We start from the raw sequence: 18524 nt of genomic DNA, 5'->3' as shown, positions 1-18524 counted from the left end.
CACAAACAATGCAGGCATTGTTGTGTTAATGTATTCTCAACACTTGTAGGTCACCGTGTGAAAGTTCTGGAAGCATCAGTTATTTTCATTGATCTTACAGGCTACTCAAGCCACATATTTCCATCAAAGTGCTTATTCAAATATAGGGGCAAAATAAGAATATTCCTAATTTTACCAGTTTTCACAGGCTATAAATATTATGCTTGTTTGCATTTCCTACTAGTCCAACGTGAGCAAGGCTCTGATTGTGTAGAATCCATTCACATCAAGTATTTAGAAGTTGTTTTAGCTATCTTAGTGTAGCTAGTTTTAAACAACCTACCATTTAAACAACCTACTCATTGCCAGTGGATAGCACGATTACTCCTTTCAAACAAAGTATTGGACCTTCAGAGCGTCCCAGCTGCTGTTTGAATGTGCAGGCACAAACACGCTTGCCACGCCAAATCAAAAGTTATTTGTTTCAGCATGGAAGCTTAAGGCATGCATTTGAATTCTGATAAAACTCTTAAAAGCTTAAAGTCTCATAACCGAGATTAATAAACCACATTCAAGAGTTCTCAGAGGGTTTTTAGAGACGCAAAAAAACCTGCACTAATTGTTATTGTGGTAACCCTCTAGTCAGAGAAGAGCATGCATAATCTTACCAAGCTGCCATCAGCCAGCCTGACAACTGACTTCTTTTAGCCAGATCTTACCTGAAGACAAAAGCTTATGAGTCCGTAGGAAACTGATTGCCAGGCGCATTATGGAGGCCTTATCCAGGTGGGAACTGATGTTGTGGGGCAGGGGCAGCTCGTGTGCCAGTTCATAGAAAACCTCAGTCTCTTTGCTTCTTCTGCATCTTGCTGCATCTCTTGATTTCTCCTTCCTCCGTTCAGAACTGCTCCTGACAGGTAAAGAAAAGAAAGGAAAAAGCATTTCTTGAAATGCAGTTCACAACTTGAGAGGCATTTACAAGAGTGTATCTTCTCAGTAATGAGAAGATACCATTCTGTCAAGTGTTTGAAATCAATTGGCCAGACTTTAATACCCACTTGTGCCCTTTAAATGGGAATTAGGAGATGACTGCCACAGCTGGAAAGGGCTCTGATTGTACATGGGTCAGCCTTTGAACACCCTGAATCCCCACGCAATGTAACAGGATTGAGATCTGCCTTAGGCAGGAAATTCAAAATGAAATTGTAAAATATTATTTCTGGGATTCAGGATGCATTAAAAATAATTTTTTTGTTTGTTCAATCTAAATTTACTTACTCTGGGATGAGGTGGTAGTCCATTTTAAAGTTAGAATAATTACAGTGAATACGGCTGTGTCATAGATACAACAATGTTGTGAAGTTTCAATGGCTGCACTCCACATTAAAATAAAAGTAGTAGTAGAGTATCGAATTGTGTTAGTCTATAGAACTGTCTCAGCTCTTAATCCAAAACTCGTCCAGAAAGCCATCTTTCCTTGACCATGAAGGGTACAAAGAGGAAAATGCTGTTGCTTGCAAGATAGCCCTTCTTTGGAGAAGCTGTTCTAATAAATCACCATCTCTCCATTGTCTATGAAAATAGATCCTTTCGTGAGTAAAATAACATGACCAATAGAGCCAACCTCCTTCAAACTCCACAGAGAACAGAAGAGCAGGAAATAACAAAGGGGAAGACATTTTATGAAGCAAGTATGCAAAATTAAGCCACCAAGGGACATAAAGCTAAATTTAACATGTGAGAAACGCAAGGAATACATTTATAATGGTTCTGGGATAGAGCATTTTAAGAGCGAACTCTACTGACTCTAACATTCTTTAATGAAGTACAATTCTTATTTCAGAACATGAAGCATCTGAATCCATTTAAAACCATGAGCCTTTTCAACCCCACGTAGCTCTGCTGATACTACAAGTTCCTACACTTGCATGAGTTGAGGTTTCGCAGTTGAGGATTGCAGTCACACCAACACAAAATACATTTCTTTTCAGGCTGACTCCTGCAACAGTCCACCAGTGCCACCTGAATGAGCACAGAACAGGGTGCTAAGTAGAATGTTTCCACTGTTTTTGCTGTTTTGGCTGCACATTCACTTCTAGAATCACCAGCAGCACCTCTCTCCATTCGCGAGGCTCCCAAAAATGAAGCAGCTTTTAACTTGTTTTTTCCAACATCAATATAAAATAATGAGCCTGTAAACTAAAAATGGATCCACCAAAAAACCCCACCCTATTAAAACAAAGTTTCAAAAAATATATTCTGTTGCACGAAGATTATGAGGAAAACAAGTATTAATCCCATTACTTAATTCTAGAAACTGTTTCAATCATGATTGGTCTCATGCAAAACTGCCTAAAATAGAAAAAGAGTATTAATACATAGCAGAGTATTTTAAAGAAGATTACTGTTTCTGGAAGACCTAGACAGTCTGCAAAAGCTTCTTGCATTGAAACCACAGGAGGCTTCATAAATTAATAAGAAGGAAAAGTAGCCATGATGCACATTAAATGCCAAGAGTAAAGTCACAGCGAGGTGTTTGCTGGGGCTCAACAAGGCTGGACACTCAATATCATCACTCAGAGCAGGAGGGGGCTCACAACACATCAGTAGAGCCCTTGTCCTGCAAAACACATGAAGTTGGGCACATATGTGGGATCAGACAGGTGCTCACTAGTGGGTGTGCTAACAGGGCAAGGGGCTCAAATCCTTACAGTATCTTCTCAAGATCTGTGATCAGCCCTCAGCAAACTTCTTTCACAATTATTTTGCCCAAGGTGAATGTTTTATGACATCGTCTGTGTTACAGGAAGCATGTGCTGGAGGAGACCTGCACACATTTCAGTATATAATGGCAGGATCCAACTTCAATAATTACTTCAAGGGGTCTCGCTGAAGCGAGCACCAACCCACCTAAGTTTGAATCTAAAGGATCAGATATTCACAAGGTTACACTAACATTACTTTTCTCCTGGCCAAGTAAGAGTCATACTACATCCATGTGGAAAAAAAAGTCCCTTCTTACAACTATCTGAGAAGATACTACAGAAAATGCCCCATGTTCTCCTGGGGCAGGTGCTAGGTACAGGAGAGTCATGTAAAATACTTACACTGATGGTACCTTCAGAAACATGTCTTGCTCTCTAAAGAAAAATGTGCCTACCCTGTGCCTATACAGATGATGGACCAGGAACAAATCTTCTCAGTTTCTAATTATACCAAGAAAATAAATGAGTAGAAGCAAAACAAAACCAAACAGAACAAAAACTATGTAGCAGTATTTGTGAGCATTTCCAATTGTTGCTTGAAAAATATAACTTCAACCATAAATGTTTGAGCTCTGTTCTAAATCTAGAGGCCACAATTTTCACATTAGAACCAACTTGAGCAAAACAAGATCCAATCCTTCCTCATTTAAATATGAAACTTCGGGAACCAAGGCCAAAGCCAGGTCGCAATTTATACAGCAAAAACAGGTTGTATAAGACAGGGTCTCTCATGACACCACTCCAGCCACAAAGAAAAATATTTAGTTTTCTAACCTCTGTAAATATAATTTTGAAGTGTGGCTAATGGGACAAGCTGGTTTCAATAACCATGGGTTGCTCAAGGTTTCTAACAATTAACACTATGAGCAGAGAAAGATTTTCTCTCTCTGTGACAGATGCTTTCCCTCAACACTGCTTCTGCTTGTCCTGCTCAGGTCCTCTGCAGAGAGACATCTCCGTTCATTACATACCACACAAGAGCTTTCTCACATGAAAAAACAAGAGGAGGAATCAGCCTGCCTGTTGCTTTCAAAAGACTTTTTTGCTCATTCACTATCATTTAAAATAAACAAACTACTTGCTTTTTAAGCATTTCTCCCCTTGTGGCTTCCTGCGCCTCAATTTTCCTCCCCATCTCCCCTCACACAGCACACCCTTGAGTCATGTTGCTATTGTAGCCAGCCCAGCATAAGTCCACCAAGACCCAAAATGCCCCTGTGCCATTTCCCCACTCAAGACGTCCATCTATGCTTGCTTGCTGTGCCTCCCAGGGATGTCCATGTAAAAGATGGTCATTCCGTGCTTACTTGTCCTGGTTGCAAAAGACTCCCAAAAGTGCAGTTGAGTGACAGAATTCTGCAAAAAGCAGTATTTGTATGATTTTTGTTTGCAGACTGCAGGCCATTAGTAATTCTCTCTGCAGTTACCCCCATGTGATACAGGGGATTAGGATTTCACCCTGGGTGAGGCTGGACCACCCATAGCTGGAGAGTGGCAGTGTGACTGCTCAGCGACCTACCCGACTGAAGGCCAGGAGGAAAGAAAGGCTGACACTGAACTCTCTTCACACATCACCCAGGCAATAGAGAAAAGGCCTGGGCTCTAGCTAATTTATGAATCATTCCCTCCTAGCACATAAACCACCCACTTATGTGGCAGAAAAAGAGCACACACGTGCGTCACTGCTTGGAGACAGCAACGCAAGCAGAAACCTCGCTCACTCCGACAGATTTCTAAAAGCACAGAGGGAAGAGCAGAGAAAGCCACCACGAATGAAGCCACCTGTATGCTGATCCAAAGCCATGGGGTACTGCAGGGCAAGCCTCCTGGGAGCTCCCGGACACTCGCTTCTTCAGGAGTCCCAGGATCCGGCAGGATAAGACTCCACTGAGCCGTACATGCACCCTCACACTGCAATCACAGCATAACTGGTCCCAGTAAACCCAGAAAGGAATGAAGAAGGTCAAATTTCTTTTGGAAATGGGGAAGCCAAGCTGAGGAATGGGTCTGGTGACTCCATTCAGGACTTGGCTACATAAAAGGTGGTCAGGAGACTTGAGGAGAAGGAACAGGGAAGTGCCACTTCCCAGTAAGGACTCTCCCAGGGCTGCTGGATCTGATGCACTGGTGCTGCACTGCTTATGGGTGTGCAAGCCATTGGGAACAGAAGAGTTCCGGAGGCAGAGGCAGTTCTGTGACACAGAACACAAGTGTGGCACTGTACCCTCAGGACAGCTGTTTACATGATTTCCCACTCCCTCCTGGTGGGTTTAGTTTGCACTCTGAAAATAGAATTTATAGGCCAGTGCACGTGAGAAAAGATCACAAACAACTGGCAACTACTTACACTCCCAGGCAAAGCTTCCAAATTTTTATAAGCAGTTCTGCATGCTTCTTCCCAGAGTCCAAACACCAAACTAGTCCCAAGGGTACAACCATGCCCAGGAACAGAGCACTTCATCCCACTGGGTGAAAACATCCCAGGTGACATAGGAATGCCCTGCATGGATCCCAGGAGCCAGATTCCTATCCCTTTGCTCATGTCCAGCAGGCCCTTGCAACACAGCTTCACCGAAATCAGCAGGAATGCCTCCAGACAAAGGTCTTGCACGCCCGGGGTGAAGATCATAATCTGACTTTCTGAAGCCTCTCTTACTGCAGGACTGGAAACTTGAAGGATGGCAACTTATTGGCAAAACATGAAGCTCCACATAACCCATCTGTTTTAAACAATCCTGCAAAACTACTGTGTCACCTTAGGAATTGCCTTCCCAGCGCCCACTGCTGTGACAGCTCTGGGCTCCAGCTGCCAGGAAAATAGCTGAGGCAGCCAGCCTCAGCCAGGGGCTGCAGTGCTGGCACTGCCCTCCTGCAGCACCCTCAGAAGGTAACTGTGACCCAGAGACAGGAAGGATCAGCCCTACAAACAATGGGGCACACAGATCATCCCTGCAAGGAGCTTAGGCACACGGTGTCACTGATCCAGAGTTTGGTTAGGCACCCACACAACCCTCCAGTTCAGCAGCCACGGACTGACCTGAGGTTTCGGTCCTGTTCCCACTGCCTGACTGTATTCGCTCTCTGCAGTTTCAATCCCACCAGCACTTCATCCCCACCGGTGATCCCTGCCCACCACCTCCACCCATACATCTGCCTGCTCCTTCCCGCAGGCTGTTCCAACCCCTGCAAAGCCCTGGGTACGCACTCAGCTGATGAGGGTGCCAGGCAGTCAGCTTCAGGGGTCCTCCCTCCTGGCAAGGACATTGGTGGTCTCCTCTTAAGCTGATGGAGGGACTTGCCAGGACAGCAATCTTCTGCTCGGGGTTTCGCTGCTCTTCACAAGTCCACGTGGGTCGATACTCAGGTTGTGTACATACACACACACACACGCTTGTTTAAGATTCAGCAGTGCAACAACTGCACTGAATTACACTCCCACTGTGCAGGCTCCAGATCACAGAAGCTTTCAGAGAAACTGAAATGCACACCTTGCAGAAAAATATCTCCTAAGTAACCCGGTAGCCTTCTCTCATACCTACACTCTGTGTGACACATCCAGACAGCACTTTGAATTATGCAGTTCAGACAGACCCGCTTGAGTTTACTTCATGATTTTGGTGACCCTTGGACTTTGCTTCAAACTGCCATGTATGCAAGCTAGTAAAACAACAAGCATATTACTTTATATCCAATGGCTGATTATTAAATGTTTCTAGCTTCAGCACTTTAAAGGTCAAGAATCCACAGTTAATTAAGTTGTCACATGAAATTTCTGTAGCAAATGCTCATTTCGAGTGGTTTAGAGTTAAAGTGTCAAATGCTAACTTGCAGAACAAGAAAAATACATTCTGTGGATGCAAAGATAAGAAAATACTTTACAGTACAGATATGAAAGATCAGATGCTTAGCATTAAAGAAAATTCATATTAAAACCTGTAAAAACTCAATAAAAGTATTTTAATAGGCAGTAATACCTTAGATAAAAAAAATATTTATTTCAAACTAGCAAATCCATTTTTTGTTGAGTTTATATTTTGCATTACTTTCTGCTTGGCAAATCCCTAGTTGGTTTGAACCAGAATAATAAAAAAGGAGTTTTGCTGACTGTGAGGCACTCTATAGCTATCTCAGAACCACACCACTTGACTGCCCCAGAGATGAGCTTGCAGACACCAAGCAGCCAGCAGTCATGCTTACTTAGCCTTAAAATTCCTTTAAGAAGTATTTGTAACCATTCTACCTGACAAGCAGTTTATTCTGGATGGCATGCTGTGCTTTTGAAAGCTCCCTCCGTTAAAGTAATAAAAGTGACCATCAGTAAATAAAAAGTGCTAGAAACAGCAATTTACTCACTCCCCAGGAACTCAGGCCAAACTATGAAAGCTGTGAAGGAAACCCAAACACAGTGCCACGCAGATCCCTCCTTATACCTCTTTCCAGTGAAAAGAACTATTTCTAAAGCCTGAGAAGACACCGGATGCCCAGGTTCAGCGCACCAGCAAGAGCAAATGGAAAGGGAAGGACACAGAGTTATTTTCAGCAGGAGGAAAAAATCCAAAACCAGTTTGAAGTATGTGGAGTGCTCATGGAGTACTGAAGTGCTAAAGCAGCATTACTGCCCACTGGGATACAGTACCCAGTACACAGACAAAACAAACTCAAAGGATGCCAAAATGGGGAATTCGTTAATAAAGGAAATGAGAGTTCGAAGGTAACAAGCAAGAAAGGCTACTAACAGAAAGGGCTATTACAAAAATAAGGAAATGAAGTATCTTCCACCCTTCCTTTAAAGCTGCCCTAACTTAAGAGTAACTCACCACCAGCTCCTTGGCTTGTTTGAGGAATTTCTTGTGTTTCTGTACATACTCATTAAATAACAAATCCCTGTTAGTTCAGCAAAGCTCGGCACCTACTGCCATAGCAATATCGATGCAATTCCTTCACCTAAGTTTAAAACCAAAGGCAAGATGATAGGAAAATGAGAAATCTGAGTGTCTCAGGGACACAGGAGGGAGGAGACTACATTAAGAGTGAAGAACTCATTTCCATTCTCATTAGGATGCTTGGCACAACAGTAGAGGATTTGGCAACTACAATTACAGTATCAAGAGATGAAGCCTAAATGAATACCAAACTTTTGGTGTCTTTGAGCATATTTATGATTCACTAAGTCCATATCACTCCAAGACCCTCACAGCTGACAGTAACATAGCCAGGAATAGGTTTTCTTTACAGGGGATAAATTTGTATATACTTTAAAGCCACACATAAGACTATAACTTCTTCAGTGTCTGAAGCTCTGATGGTACCTTTATGCATAATAATTAAACTGTACTGGATTTGTATTTTATTTATTTTCATGAACATTCTTGGCACTAATTTCTGAAAACGAACAAACAAACAAACAAAGGTGGTGCTAAGACAAAAAGCATTATACCTATACAGTTTTGCAATGTTTATAGCACTGGCATCTTTTTTATACCACTAACTGTGCTTAATGCAGCTACTGAAAGAAAAACACTTTGCAAGTGCAATTTAAGGAATCGCAGTAAATACTGAAGTTATCACAGCAATTATGTAGCACTTTGGAAGTTCAATGTTGCAAGCCTCACTGAGGCTGCAGGAACACTGACATTTTTTTAAGCATTTAGGTTCACAATATGTCAACAGAGTCTGATAAATTTAATCACAGAAAGCAAAACAATGTCTACAGGATTTATGTTCTTCCATTTTTTCTCTAGTTTTATGAGTACCTTGAACAGAAAGATAAGTATTAGGATTTCGGCAGCCATTAATCTCTTCCTGGATTATTTTACGATGCTGTGAGTGCCAGCCTGTCCCGCAGCTGCCACACCAGCACAAGCCTGGTACCTCAGATGATGTGCCAAATGCTTTGTGTCCGGGGCAAGGCACAGCCCCATGCAACCACCTGAGGCCCACAGCGTGCAGAGAAGGTACCAGGCTGCTGATCAGCTGTTAGAGCAGATAGTGGCACTGCCTTTTTGCCTTTCCAACTCATTGCCAGGGCTAGATGACTTCACTGTGGCTTAGTTTTCAGGAAGTGCAGTGTCTTACTCCAAGTCACTGCATGCTCAGAAAGCACCACTGCTGGTCACAGAGGGTCAAAACAGCTCTGGGTCACCTTTTAAAGCTGCTGCAGCCCACATCGAGAACAGGTCAGTGAAACAAGACCTTTATCTCCTCAAATATTACAGACATTTGGAGAGAAACAAGGAAGACAGCATATAGCCAAATCTCAGTGGACTAGCCAATCATGGCAGCCCAGATCTTCCCTCCCCAGACTGGTTTTGCATTGCTCTGCTCCATCAAGATCATGGATTCCTTCCCTGTGGCAATCAACTCGGACACCAGCCAAGGCAAGCTTCAGAGATAACCTCCAACACTGAAAGAGGCCCAGCACCAAACACTCTAAACAACACAACAGAAATTACTGTTTCAACATGGGCCAAAACTGAACTTGCTTTTAAATCAGCCAAGTTTTTTTTGCTGGTAATAAATGTACCACTCTGCTTTTCTCTCCTGGAATTGCACTGCAGTGTGGGGATAAGGTTGGTTATGACAATGCACAACCCCAGATGTCTATCAATGATTTGTGTTTGAGAGATTACAGATCCTTATCTTGGGGCATTACTTGTAGTAATCAGTCAATTTTGACAGCTAATCTAGAGGTCCATACACATTGTTGCTCAAAGGCTCAGCAGGTATTGCTAAGATCTGTTTTCAGATAACCCAACTATTTACCTACTCTAAAAAACACATACCAAAGGATGTGCTTTATCTCTTCACCAGCGGGTTAAAGCTAAAGGTGAATGAAGTGCAGTTCGCAGGCTGGGGGGGGAGGTGGGGAGGTGGGCCCCCAAGTTAAATTCAAAACCAGCCTCATTTTTTGATAGGGCACTGACCACAGCCCCAGCCCATACCAAACCCCAACCACTATTATTTATCAAGATGGTGCAGCTGCAGGTAAACAGGGACAATTTTTCAGTTAAGCTTTATTTCACGCCTAAGGGACAAGCACTGCCACCGCATGACTTCGCTATCAGTGATATGCGTACCGACGCTTCAGCCCCAAACCCACTCAACCGTAAATGGTTCAGAGAGACGCGCAGAGCATTGTTGACAAATCCCAAGTTTTACGATCTAACCCTGTGTTGGGCCTTGGGCAATACCCACCAACATTTGTGGGGCCAAACCCTGGTGCTTCAGCAGGCTTGGATCAGTATCTCACGACATTTAATCTCGTCCTGCTGGCACATTTGCTGACAGGTTCACACAAGGGGCCTTTGTGGGTAGGAACAATGAGAGAGTCGTGCACAGCACAGGAAAATGGGTGGTGACCACCAAGGGCTGGAAAAAGGCCTCTTTCAAAGGAAGGTCTTTGAAAACATTCATTACACCCCACCCAGCTATTTTCACTACAATATTTCAGTACATAAAAACAACACAGGGAAAATAAACAGCCCACCCTTCAATATGTTGTAGGTTCTCCAACCCCTGAAGAGAAATCAGCAAGCCATAAAGACATAGAAATCTTCACCAAAAAGAGCCATGTTAAGAGGCCATCCACCAAAACCTCTCTGCACTTTCTTCTCTTGTGCATCTCTAGGCTCTCCATGTAAGCTGACTCAAACAGACATCCTAGTTTTCAGAGTAAAAAAATTGAAATTTTAAAGTGTATTGGCTAGTAAATACGTGATAGTGAGCATTTATAGGGATTGAAAAGTAAATATATAATCACAATTTAAAAAATTGCTATACAGTCCACCACAATGCATTTTAGCTGTGATTTTTTTCCTACCAACTTCAGCTAGAACTAATACAATATTTCAGATAAAACAGCAGCCAGACAGAAAAGAAGCAATAAATAATCCATAATTAAATGTGTCTCTGAAATCAGCAAGCAGTTGTAAACTGGAAGCCAGTCTTTGGAGGCCATGCTCTCACAGAGGCTTGTCTCCATCACAGTCAGCAAGGTTTCCAGCAGAGCAAAGATCGAGCAGGTGAAGCCCCTAGCCTTGGGAACACAAAAATAGCTCCTTCTCCTAAGGCTTTGGGCTGCTCTCTGATGATGCTCTCTACAGCATCCTTACTCATTAGCTCTGTACAGAAAGGCAGCAAAGCACTGACAACAGAAATTCAGCCACTTTGTCTCGCCTTGTTTCAAGCATGAGGTCTCTGTGCCGGACGCTCTAAAGACTGCAGTGGGAGCACAAGCCTAAATGAAAATGTTTTGTCTCCTTTAGAGAACATTCAAAATACTCATTCAAATTACTTTGCAACATTGTCTGTTAATAAGTCATGCTTTGTCCTCCCAAAGTGTCAAATCTTTTAATAATAAAGTTAAGAAAACAGATCTTGCAATAAAATCTGTATTAAATAATGCCGACGCTTCTTTACTTTTTGGACCTTCATCATTTTAGCCTGCACTTGGTAACGATGGAAATTAATGATTTCTCCTTCTCTATCTCTTGGCCCTCCATGGTAAGATGATGGATATCCAGAAAGACAGATTTAACAGCCATTTCTTTGGCAAGCAGGGAATAATAATTCCTGAAAATAACAATACAGATGCTCTAAATTTTGATCATTCCTTGTAACACAGCTTCCTCCACTTCCTGCAACAATGATCAAGTGCAGATTCTGAGGGCCAGGCTACATTTTTTGCCCTCTGGGGTGTGGGTTTTGTCTGTACAAACATCCCAGGACACAGCTCATTCTTAGCCCCTGCTTTCTTTTCAGAGGGCTGTTATTTTACACAGTAGCTCTTCAGTTGCCTGTCTCCTCCTAAGTCATCAGGTAAACTGGAACAGTGATAACTTTGCATGCTGTGATTTTGAGTTCTCATTAATATTCAAAATCTGCCACTAGTTTAAGTCAATAAAAATGGAAATTTAGTAGCTTGAGCTGGGGTAAATTTTGTTCTTCGCTTACTGCAAAGTAAAAGGATTGAAACTGAAGGGTCAGACTACTTCAGCTACCTGGCCAGAAAAGCAGTAGCCACTTCAGCCAAGTTCGGCAATTCCTCTAAATTTACAGCTAAAATCAGAGCCTGGAGTGATGTAACCTGGGGCCAGCCAGTAACCCCAAAACACACACCTTCAGCTCCTGGCAAAGTCCTGAGGAGCCTTCTCACTGCAGACCTGCCTCCCCACACCCACGGCTGTGGCAGAAGCTGGAGGGACATCGAAACTCCAGTACTTGAGGAGGAAACAATTGTGGCCCCTCAACACTCAACTGCAGTATTTCAAATATTTTAAAAATTAAGGCTTGGTTCTCTGTCGGGAAAGGGCCGCTAGCTCCACTGACACATCACCCTGAATAATTACTTGCTGAACACTAACTTTCAAAGGGAACTGATATAAAGGCAGTCTGTGTTGTAACTAACTGGATGCAGTCCTCCTCTTTTGGTGTTTCTTGCTTTATTGCTGCCCTACTCCTACTGTACTAACTCCTTAAACTGCTATGTAGCTACAATAAAAAATGGTTACTCTGGGAAAAGGAAAAAAATAATTATGAAAATGGGAAGCAGCAAAGCCAGGAAGAAATTCTGTACATATGCAAAGATAAATTCACATGGCCACTTTTTTTTTTAATATTTTCTGGGTTTTACTTCAGAACTATGAATTAACATATCTGTATTTTGCCATTATTCCTGCTGGAGGTTTTGTTCTCCTTAAGTTTAAGCAAACAAGGCACATATGCATATATTGGGCCTGATTCTCATCTCCACCATGGTCCCATCACCCCAAGAGGGCAGGAGGCAGGAGTCAGCTGTGATAAACTCTGTTTATGAAAGGCACAGATAGGAAGAACTCAATTCTTCCAGAAAAGAAACAAGACATTTTGTTTCATTTGATACCATCTACAATTGTCAGCTTACCTAACAACATCTTACAACCAGGCAGGTCTTAGAGATCTATCAGAACTGTGCATCTGTCAGGGTGTGGTACCTCAATATTCACTGTTTCGATTCTAACCATATATAACCAAATTTCTGATGAGAATATCCAACATACACACACTGAAATGCATGCAACTGGATCAGTACACACAGAAGTGGCCACAAGAGTTACACAAAACAGATGGCATCTCCCAAGGCAGGGGTGAGGGTGTTCTCATCCCAGTAACTACCAACACTACTTTGTAAACATACCTCGTGCCTCCTTACAGTGGCTCTTGGAAAATAGAATTTTTATTCTTCTCATCCTTTCCCTAAATTATGTAACTTAATTAACTGAACTGCACAATTTCCCAAAACCCAACTGCTTTCTCAGAAAAAGCAAAAAAATAAAAAGAAAAAAATGAAGGAAAAAAAGAAAAAAAGCTGTACTCACTGCCAAAAAATCATGGTTTTGTTATTAGAAAACACAACTGGGATGTTACAGAGGCCAAAGCTGAGGTAGGCTGAGAAACAACTGTACCACCACCACCAGAGGTGCAGGGGAAGGCTGAGGCAGGCGCAGAGAGAGCACCACGTACACATGTTGATACAAGCTGAATCCAAAAGGGAACATGGCTTCTTGTGCTAATGTATTCTTTTGAACTGTGTGCATCTGCAGTTAGCTACATTTGTACAGAACAGGCTGCTGGGGCCAAGAGCAGTTATAAAAATATATTTACCCCTTCATAGACAGGACAAAAAAAAGTCCTTTCATACAGAATACAGAACATGAATAAATATTTAACTCTTTTACTGCAACAGCTTTATGCTACTGTGAAACACATTCAAGAATAAGGCCCATGGAAAACAAGAGTCATAATTAAAGAGCAAGGCATAGTACATCTAACAGAGTCAATCTGAATTGTACAAATGTGACTTAACCTGATTTAACATAGTTTTTAGTCAATGGTACATTTATAAAATAACAAGCCTTGGAGAAGTACACTTCATGTACATACTATTGACTTTATTACACATTTTTAAAAAAATTAAAGCCATTTTAGTCATGATTGTGTATAACAATTACCTCTATAAACTTTTCTCCCTTGTTCTTATTATCATTTCCTCATACAGATAATGGACTTCTATCAATTTCTGGTTATTTTGAAGAAAACTTGAAAACATTGGGAAAAACCTTCAAGGACTGTAAGACAACAGCCATTACCAAAACAAACCGATGTGGATGAACATTTCAACCACAGTTTCTCCACTTAAGAGGAAACCAGTATCTCAGACCGTAAAGAATCAAACACGTGATTTTCATGACTGATAAAAGTTTAATTATCTACCAATAAATGTTTACCACAGCTGAGAACAGGTAGTTTAGCTTTAAACAACAAAAGCCTGACAAAACCTTTCTAACAACACAGTGAACAAAATCAATCCACCATGTAAAAAGAAAGAGGCTCTCCTCTATCTGTATATTTTCAATTAAGCTCCAAATCATAGTGAAGTAGGGCGTAGGTCTGTGCCTATGCACACACAGGGATTTTGTTCATTGTGATTGTTACAGCATGTTTTATTAAAAACCTGAATGAAGATTTGTTTCCCTGAAGCTCTAGCTTGCTAACAGCTCTGGGAGAAGGATGAATGACAGCGTCAAGCCTCATCAGCCCAGAAATGAAGAATGCCAACAACTTGTCTAACCTGTAGATCAGAGGTTGCAGGATTCACTTGAATTAATACAATTTGAATCGGAGCATTTCTTTAAAACAACAATCTGACCAACTTAAGCAACTTTCAAGGATGGGGAACCAAAGCCAACCCACTGCAACATTTCGAAAGTTGCTCTACTGGTCAGTCACCTTCACTGTCAAAATATTTGTACAGATTTTCTTGTTCCTCCATTATAATTTATTTCTTACTGCCTATTTTTAAAGGTCTGAAGTCATTTTGGGCCCATAGGTGTACCAACCCAATACCGCTTCACTTTCAGTCTCTGTTTCACACTCTGAAAAACCTCCTAACCAAGGAATCTTGCATCACTGCTATGTTTTGTGCAGAAACTAGGTGCAAATTCAAACCCAACATTTAACATGAGAAAACATCAGGCCAAGCAGGAAAGAGCAAAGAATTACAAAGTCGAGTTTGGCCAGAGGGGAAAGGAGAGACAGAGAAACAATCAAGATAAGCTGTGGGGTTTAGGGAGAAAAAAAAGCCACACACACAAACACTCCCCACCCCAGTTCCCAGAAAAAACAGTGTTTGCATCTGGTGAATGCTATTTCCCCTTCTGCCTTCCACAGGTAGCAGCCACAGCAAGTCACTGCTCAGGTGCTCCCAGAGTCTCTGCGCTCACTCGTACTCACCATCACGCACCGTCAGCACTCGCTGTGCCGGGCACAAACACTGCCACAGACAGATTGCTCTGGACAGTAAAAACTAAAGAGTGGCTACAGGCTGCAGCTGCAAAGCCTGTTTCTGTGACCTCTCCCTCCCTAGTGTTTACATGGGAAGGATGGAATGCCATAGAGCATACCCTCTGATGCGGAGTTGACTGAAACAGCTTTGCAAAACCAGTCTCAAAACATGTCTTTCCCACGTTTTTTGGGAGCTGCAGCTATTTAAATTATCTTCTTGAAATATTAAACTCCTCGCTTCCTCATTTTAGCATTAAAAACAAAACAGCAACAAAACGACTGGGAAAAACATCCTTGACATGCAATGTCCTATGTCTGACCCATCCGACTCCCGCTTGGAGCAGGGATCCAGTACTGACACTCATCCCCACACACAAACAGGGAACCCAAGAAGATGAGGGACAGCAAAAAACATCTGAAACTCTAGCCAAACAACGGTACTTGTGGTACAAAGGAAGAGGACACAGGGGGGAACCAACAGAGTTCAGGATGAAGGACTAGCCTGAGATAGTACAAGGGCAAGGTCTTCTTCCCCCCTCCCCCCCCCCCAGGTGTTTCTCTGGGGAATCACACCACACCTGTCCCTGGGAACAATTCTTACCTTATCACATTAACTTAAATAGAGTTATCCTGACTTGCACCAATGGGAGATTGGAATACAGCTCTTCAAAAAAAGTTCTATTTTATGTTTTCTTGTGTTGTGTTAATGCCAATAAAGAGGAAATACTTTGCTCTCAGAGTCTCCTGGGACATGTCACACTCCTTACACCAGATCAGATATTAAGAAGCAGTGACTGTTCAGCATGGGAAGGAACATCTAGATATCCACATCAGCTCTGTTACTTGGCTACCAAGAAAGAAAGATAAAGATTTAGAAGAGAAAGTTGGTAGAAACAACAGTTTTGGGAAATGTTTAAACAAAACAAGGCTCTGCAAGGAAAAAAAAGTAACTCTTTCTATAAGGCTATTATAGAAAACAATGAAAGTTTCACATAATTCCAGAGGCCATGAACAATGAATCTCTAGCTAGTCTGTGATACAATATTTCCAAATGCCTCAATACAAATCTATTTCAGTAGAGAAAAATAAATAACATATTGAGCAGCATTTGAAATTAATACCATATTAAAAAGCAAGAAAGACCACAAACAGAGGTTCATTAAATGATGTTCTCTTCCACACAGAAGCCTGAAACATGGAGAGAACTGGAAACCAGATTTTTATCAAACCATCTCTGGAGGAAGTAGATAACACAATTCAGAAAATGGGATAAAGATTTGGGAGTGCCATCAGCAGATTTAGAGAGAAGAAAGGGAAAGCACACAACCAAAAAAGAATCCCATGAGTGTAGAAAGACTTCAAGAATATGGAAAACATTTCCAAGTGCAGAGCTAGAATTAGATAAAGAGAGGAGTCAAGAACTTTTCACCCTAAGTGTCTTGCTTCACAGAGGGGAAAAGGTGCAGGTGTGCCTGAAATACAGGAATATCTGGACTTTGTTAAGTTCTAGTTATGCAAGCACTGATCATCTTAATTAACCAGGCTTTAAGAACTGTCAGGAGGACAAAGATTAATTCTGTTTAACTCCATCAATAACACTTTTTAAGAACAAAAGGGTTCAGCACACACAGTAGCTTTGTCAGGAAAGATACACTTCTCATTCCCACAGGGGTATCATAAGGAAGAGGAAAAGATACTGCTAAAAACTTTTTAAAAAAGATAAAAATGCACCTTCTATTAAGCTGTACCTTCATAGAAGCATACATGACTGCAACTGTATACAGTTGTAGATACAACTCAGTCCTCAAGAAACCACCAAACCAACCCCACAACCCGAAAAACTAAAACTAGAAGAAACCTTATATCAGGATCTATTTTCTGTATGCTCAAGTATTTTTTCCCATGCTTCTGCTCACCAGCTTGCTGTATCCTCACCCATGGCAAGCTCCCATGGCTATCTGCTCAGTGAGCCCCATGCTATCCCTTGCACATTCAAGACCACTGCCAGCCCTCCTCAGAAAGGTGTGTGCTCCCCTAGTGAGAACAGTTGTCCTGTGAAGCAGAGACCATTTCATTTACTGAAAAGCCTTTTCCAACTTGGCCTGAGTGAACTTTTCATGGCTGTATATGCTTTATCCCTGGTCCAACTGATCACCTAAACTACCTAAACTGGCTCATTTTCTAGTGTGCTTCTGGCACTCACATCACAGGCCAGGAGGAGCTGAGCCCTTGAATCCTCCTCCCTGAAGGCAGATAGGAAGCTCAAACCAGAGCTTAGTCTAAAACTAGCTGTCCTGAGGATTTAATTCTACATCTCCATTTGTGTTTTACACTGAGTTTTCAGCAGAGATGTTGCTTTCCTAAAGCTCTCAATCCTTCATGCTGCTGTTTCTGTAGTTTTGGGAGCTACCTCTTTGTCATCAGGGAACTGAGGGCCATTTTCTGCAGTGAAATTGCTTTGTCCAACATCCATTCATACCTACAAGATCACAAGTAAGTAAGTAAATATGACAAGCAGCCAAGCTTCCCCTGTATCTACTTGTGCATTGGCATTCACACTCTGGCCCCTGTTTCTAAACACAGATCAGTTTTGCTACTCCATTTTGTACTCTGATGTTTCTGTTCACCAGGTGTAAACAGTGCCAACACATTGCACTGCTTTGTTATCCAGCTAGGTAACACAGCTTTGATGTTACTCAAAGTTTTTCATTGAGGTTGTGTTTAACACGCCATGAACAGAATCACCTCGTGCATCACATCCTGCCTCCCTGCTAAAAGCCTGAGTACACCTGGTACTCTACACTGCAAGCAGAGCTCTGCCACCATGCCTTCAGGTTATTGCCCTAAATTTGCATTTGTATCAGTCAACTAGAATTTAGAGTTTCTTCCAGTATAGCATTGTTATTACTCCACCGTATTGCTATCTAAATATTATGCCACTAAGTTCATCTTTGAAGACAATTTTCATGTATTTGATCAGTATTGACAAAGAAGAATTTAATTACTTGTTCTGCCATAAACACATTTTTAATAACACACTACTGTTTTTTCTAAACACTTTGAAGCTGCAGAGGGAATAAAGCATTACCCACAGAATGGGCATAACACAGAAGCAAAGCTCAAAGTATTATAACATTATACATTTATAAAAACAGTGTCAGCCACAATAAATGCTAAGGCACTACAGTACAATACAGACCCATATCACTTACAAGATTAACACAAAGGTTTTTGTCAGATAAAAGTACTTTAGAATGTTCATACATATGATATTTTCTCCTACACTACACATGAAAATATCAAGATATTAATGCATAATAAAACACAAACAATAGTAGTTTTGCACATTGTATCAGCCTGGGCCTGTAAGGAATTATCTGACCAAGACCAGCAAGACTATGTGCTCTAGCTAGTAATCTGCACAGCTACACACATGAGAAGACTTTCCCCAGCTTCTCA

General features: G+C 41.7%; 2 protein-coding genes across 3 annotated transcripts in view; one reads left to right on the top strand and one right to left on the bottom strand.

The window, feature by feature from the left end:
- Positions 1–6023, bottom strand: part of EPAS1 (endothelial PAS domain protein 1) — a 41657-nt gene extending 35634 nt beyond the window's left edge. For both annotated transcript variants that reach the window (XM_042051855.1, XM_042051856.1), the window contains exons 1-2: positions 5950–6023; positions 699–889 (exon numbers count right to left, since the gene is read on the bottom strand). In XM_042051855.1, the coding sequence (XP_041907789.1) occupies positions 699–889; positions 5950–6008 (250 nt within the window). In that variant the 5' untranslated portion in view covers positions 6009–6023. The remainder of the gene's footprint in view (positions 1–698; positions 890–5949) is intronic.
- LOC121675754 (collagen alpha-1(II) chain-like) overlaps positions 1–15804 on the top strand; it is a 91642-nt gene extending 75838 nt beyond the window's left edge. Inside the window, exon 3 of the mRNA XM_042051444.1 lies at positions 13780–15804. Coding sequence (XP_041907378.1) covers positions 13780–13892 — 113 coding nt within the window. The 3' untranslated portion in view covers positions 13893–15804. The remainder of the gene's footprint in view (positions 1–13779) is intronic.
- Positions 15805–18524: the final 2720 nt, after the last annotated feature.

Source organism: Corvus kubaryi, unplaced genomic scaffold (genome assembly GCF_017639235.1).
Source record: "Corvus kubaryi isolate FWS band 111438036 unplaced genomic scaffold, C.kubaryi_AGA036_p1.0 76, whole genome shotgun sequence".
Lineage (NCBI taxonomy): Eukaryota > Metazoa > Chordata > Aves > Passeriformes > Corvidae > Corvus > Corvus kubaryi.
The sequence above is the reverse complement of the archived record's forward strand: the minus strand, read 5'-3'. Positions and strand labels throughout refer to the sequence as shown.